At 40.0% G+C, this 5,561-nt stretch overlaps 2 protein-coding genes across 2 annotated transcripts; one reads left to right on the top strand and one right to left on the bottom strand.

Annotated features, from left to right (window-relative positions):
- The first annotated feature begins 341 nt into the window (after positions 1 to 341).
- OR4E1 (olfactory receptor family 4 subfamily E member 1) lies at positions 342 to 1,289 on the top strand. The gene has a single exon (XM_077770301.1). It carries the CDS (start codon positions 342 to 344, stop codon positions 1,287 to 1,289), a length of 948 nt encoding a protein of 315 aa, XP_077626427.1.
- A 1,813-nt stretch (positions 1,290 to 3,102) lies between these two features.
- OR4E2 (olfactory receptor family 4 subfamily E member 2) lies at positions 3,103 to 4,044 on the bottom strand. The gene has a single exon (XM_077770297.1). It carries the CDS (start codon positions 4,042 to 4,044, stop codon positions 3,103 to 3,105), a length of 942 nt encoding a protein of 313 aa, XP_077626423.1.
- Positions 4,045 to 5,561: the final 1,517 nt, after the last annotated feature.

The following is a 5,561-nucleotide window of genomic DNA, read 5'->3' as shown; positions in this document are numbered from 1 at the left end:
CATGGTCCTCCGTTAAGTTCCTCCTAATCCACCTATATGTGCAAACATATGGTATCTGTCCTTCTCTGCCTGACTTATTTCACTCAGCATAACACCCTCAAGGTCCATCCATGTTGCTACACATGGCCAGGTTTCATTCTTTCTCATTGCCATGTAGTGTTCCATTGTACAGATAAATCACATCTTCTTGATCCCTAATGGGAATTTTAAAATAAGATACTGGACCATAAATTCTAGATGGAGGGACAACTCAAAGACAGAAGAAATTAAGGGACCAAATGATTGATACAGACAACAAATTTTTTTTTTTCTAATTCTTGACAGAGTGTCCAACAAGGAGAATGGAAGAGGCTGGTCTACTCAATCAAACCTCTTTAGTCACATATATTCGGCTTAGAGGCTTATCTGTAAATCAGAAGGTGCAGATGGCTGTGTTTGCCATGTTCCTCACTTTCTATGTCCTGACACTGATTGGGAACATCCTCATTGTCATAACTATTATCTATGACCGCCGGCTCCATACCCCTATGTATTTCTTCCTCAGCAACCTGTCTTTTATCGATGTCTGCCACTCCACTGTCACTGTCCCCAAGATGCTGATAGATACATGGTCAGAAGAGAAGCTAATCTCCTTTGATGCCTGTGTCACTCAGATGTTTTTCCTGCACCTCTTTGCCTGCACAGAGATCTTTCTCCTCACCATCATGGCCTATGATCGGTATGTGGCCATTTGCAAACCCCTGCAGTACATGACATTGATGAACTGGAAAGTATGCGTGCTGCTGGCTGTGGCTCTCTGGACGGGGGGAACCATCCACTCCATAGCCCTGACCTCTCTCACCATCAAGCTGCCCTACTGTGGTCCTGATGAGATTGACAACTTCTTCTGCGATGTACCTCAGGTGATCAAACTGGCCTGCACGGATACCCACATCATTGAAATCCTCATCGTCTCCAACAGCGGACTGATCTCTGTGGTCTGCTTTGTGGTCCTCGTGGTGTCCTACGCAGTCATCCTGGTGAGCCTGAGGCAACAGCTGTCAGAAGGCAGGAGGAAGGCCTTATCCACCTGTGCAGCCCACCTCACCGTGGTCACGTTGTTCCTGGGCCACTGCATCTTCATCTATTCCCGTCCATCCACCAGCCTCCCTGAGGACAAGGTGGTGGCTGTGTTCTTCACCGCTGTCACCCCCCTGCTGAACCCCATCATCTATACTCTTAGGAATGAAGATATGAAGAATGCCTTGAACAATTTAATGGGAAGGTTGGAGGGGAGAGGGAAAAAATGACAATGTCTAAGCTATTTTTGTAAGTTTGTTTATTTATTTATTTTGAGAGAAAGAGCAAGCAGGGGAGGGACAGAGAGAGAGGGCAAGAGATCTCCGGGTCATGAGTTCAAGCCCCACAGTGGGAGTAGTACTTAAAAGTAAATAAATACTAAAAATACTTTTTTTTTAAGTTTATTTATTTTGAGAGAGTGTGCACATATGTGAGCAGGAGGAGGGGCAGAGAGAGAGAGGGAGAGAGAGAGAGAGAGAGAGAGAGAGAGAGAGAGAGAGAGAGAGGGAATTCCAAGCAGGCTCCACGTTCAGCACAGAGTCCAAAGTGGGGCTCATCTCACAACCGTGAGATTGTGACCTGAGCTGAAATCAAGAGTTGGTCGCTTAACCGACTGAGCCACGCAGGTGGCCCCTAAGAATACTTTTGAAAGATCATACAACCACTTTGGTAAACAGCCTTGTAGTTTCTTACATATACTTACTACGTGATCCAATGACTCTAGGTATTTACCCAGGAGAAATGAAGACACAAGGCCAAACTAACCTGTAACTAAACATTTATGTCTACTTTATTCAAACTGTCAGAAACTGACAACACCCAAATGTCCATCAATAAATGAATGAATAAACAAAGTATGGTATACCATAAGGTATTACTCAACAATAATAAAACACAAGCTACTAATACCCTCTAAGACGTAGGTTAATCTCAGAAACAGCATGCAGTGCAAAAGAAATCAAGCACAGAAAAGTTCATACTGTGTGATTCAATTTATATGAAGCTCTAGGAAAGACAGACCTAATTTGTAGTGACAAAAACCAGATCCTTGGGTGTTTGGGTGGGGATAGAAGGACTGGTTGGGAAGGGGCTGCAGAAACTTTCTGGGGTGATGGAAACGTTCTACATCTTGATTGGAAAGATAGTTACGTGGTATACATAGATATATACCTTTGTCAAAATTTCTCAAACTGTACATTTAAAAATGCATGGATTTTATGTAATTAAATTTTACCTCAAGAAAGCTTATTTTAAAATAAGTCTTTATATATTTCCACCTTGTTTTTATCAAATAAAAGTACTATGAAAAATACAAAATAGACCAGGAATAATGAGAGAATCACTTTGAAAGTAATAACTCAATTCAATATAAATCAGTGAAGGCTTAAATAAACACCCTGCAAATAAATTTGAAGGCAAGATTGAAACCACTATAATTTATAAAACATAGGTGTGATATATATATATATAGCTTCCCAGAGGTCATAGCCCACAGAATCCACAAATCAAGAAAATATGTTCTCTCACAGCTATACTTGTTCCTGAAACTGAGTCCATGCCCCAAATTGTGTTCTTTTACTAGTGAAACCAGACCTTCTTTAAACTTTTCCAGATTCTTTTTCCTCATCTGTTCCACCATGATCTTTTCCTTTATATTTAGTAATAGTTAATAAGTCCTCCTCTTTAATACAGAAGCCTGCCCTGCTCTGTGCCATTTTATTTATTTTTTTAAACTATCATCTTAAAACATTGACACTTTCTTTTTTGTTGTTGTTTGTTTGTTTGTTTGTTTGGGGGTGGGGGCAGAGACAGGGGTAGAGAGAGAGAATCCCAAGTAGGCTCCACACTGCCAAAGCAGAGCCCAATGTGGGGCTCAACCCACGAACTGTGAGATCATGACCTGAACCAAAACCAAGAGAGTCTAACACTTAACTGATTGAGCCACCCAGGCACACCAATGTGCCATTTTACCTATTAATTTTGTTCTTTACTTTTACTGTTTCATTAAAGATATGGCCGTAATTATATTTGCAAATATACCCATCATGTACCTGGCTTCATGAAAAAAACCTGTCTCTGTCTGAGATGCTTCATGGCACTCTTCACTTCCCTATTTCTCAAGGTGTAAATGAGAGGATTCAGCAAAGGGGTGACCACCGTGTAGAAGACAGACACCACCTTGTCAATGGAGAAGCTAGTGTCTGGCCGAGTGTAGATGAAGATACATGGTCCAAAGAAGAAGGCAACCACCATGAAGTGGGATGAGCAGGTAGACAGGGCTTTCCGGCGCTCTTCAGCTGACTGTTTTCTAAGAGAGACCAGGATGATGGTGTAAGAGGTGACCAAAGCCAGGAAACAGGTGAGGGAGATGGTTCCACTATTGGACACAATTAGCATTCCCGTGAGGTATGTATCTGTGCAAGCCAGCTTGATGACAGGGGGCACATCGCAGAAGTAGCTATCAATAATGTTGGGGCCACAGTAAGGTAGACGAATGGTCAAGAAGGTCTGCACCAGAGAGTGAACAGTACCTCCCAACCAGAGAGCAAAGACAAGTTGTACACAGACTGTCATGTTCATCACATTAGAATAGTGCAATGGAGCACAGATGGCTACATAACGATCATAAGCCATAATGGTCAGCAAAAAGATCTCAGCACAAGCAAACAGATGTAGGAAGAAGAGCTGTGCAATGCAATTATCAAAGGAAATAGTCTTTCTCTCTAAAAGCAAGCCCTGTAGCATCTTGGGTACAGTGACAGATGAGTGGCAGATGTCAATAAAGGACAGATTGCTCAGGAAAAAATACATGGGGGTATGGAGGCGTGAAGTAAAGACTATAGTAACTATAATGAGAGTGTTCCCCAAAAGGGTTAGTACATATGTAATGGAGAATGCCACAAAAAATACTATCTCCAGCACCCAGTTATCAGTGAGTCCCAAAAAGACAAGTTCAGTCACTCTTGTTTGATTTAGAACATCCATCCAAAGAGTTATGAAAGGACCTTGCAGGGGAGGGAAAAAAAACATGAAAGCTAATTTAGCTTTAATAATATACAACTAGAATAAATTGAAGTGACTGCATTCCTATATAAATTATTTATTATCAAGGCATGTAAAATATAAGACCAACTTAAAAGCAACTGTTACAATATACCCATTATATATCAGGAGTCATTCCAAGCACTTTATATACACCATCCTATTTAACCACAACCGCACCATGGCATAGGCATTACTGTTTCTGGCTTGCAGATGAGATAAATGAACCTTACAGGAATGAACAAGCTGCCCAAAACCCTTAGCCACTAGTTAGCTGGCTTTTACCATCTCAGTCAAATCCACAGATAGTGCCAACTAATCTTCCAAAATACGACTCCCAACTAAAATTGTTCACCATTTCACTCTTCCTATCAAATAAAATGTACATGCAAAGCCTGCAACAGTCTGCTACCTATTTATTTTTCCAGTCTGGGATCTTCCTTTTTCCCCTATGTATTCGTCTCTCCAGGCAAGCAAGTTACTACACTTCAGCCATGCTATCTCCCCCTTTAAGAAAACTTTGCTGATACAATCAAATCCTGTCTCTTCTCTTCCATACCTATTTAATGGTACTGAACTGTAAAAGAGAAGAAAAGAAGACATTTGTTTCTGTTCCCCATTAAATTGAAATCTTCTTAAAAAGCAATAACTACATAGGAATTTCCATTTGCAGCCCTTAGTATGGCTTATCGCACACAGTAGCTGTTCAGGAAACACTATTATTTGAATCTGAACCTAACTTCTTAGGTAACTTGGAAAAAAAAATCTAATTCTTCCTTCACAATAAAGCTTAAAAATTACTTATAAAACTTAATTTTTTTAATTCTGTAATATGATTTGTCCTCTAGGAGATATATTGTATAAATACTAAAGCTATTTTGCCCCTAATTTTCTATACTGGTTGGCTAGCCAAAAACTATAACAGAATTTAGGAAATAATTACCACAACCATAAAAAATATTTATATTCTTGATTCAATTACTTCACTTGTAGGAGTCTCCTAAGCATCCAAACTGTCAAAAGAGCTAAATGCAAGAAAATATTAATTACAGCATTATTTAAAATAACAGTCATAGGACTTTTTTGAAGCTTAAATGAATATAGTGGAAGTTGAATAGAATTACACACAGCCATTAAGAAAGGTAGTAACAAAGGATTGCCAATATGAAAAATTTTGTAATGTTATGAAGAATAAAACATGAGATAAAATTTGTTTATGCATTCTCAACAATTTAAAATGATAGAGCCTGGGAATGTAAACTGGTGCAGCCCCTCTGGAAAACAGTGTGGAGGTTCCTCAGGAAACTAACAATAGAACTCCCCTAGGACCCAGCAATAGCACTGCTAGGAATCTACCCAAGGGATACAGAAATGCTGATGCATAGGAGCACATGGACCCCAATGTTCATAGCAACACTCTCCACAATACCCAAAACATGGAAAGAGCCTAAGTGTCCATC

The sequence above is a fragment of the Crocuta crocuta genome, unplaced genomic scaffold (assembly GCF_008692635.1).
Source record: "Crocuta crocuta isolate KB4526 unplaced genomic scaffold, BGI_CrCroc_1.0 scaffold175, whole genome shotgun sequence".
In the NCBI taxonomy this organism is placed as follows: domain Eukaryota; kingdom Metazoa; phylum Chordata; class Mammalia; order Carnivora; family Hyaenidae; genus Crocuta; species Crocuta crocuta.
Note: the sequence above shows the minus strand (reverse complement) of the source record. Positions and strands in the feature narration are given on the sequence as shown.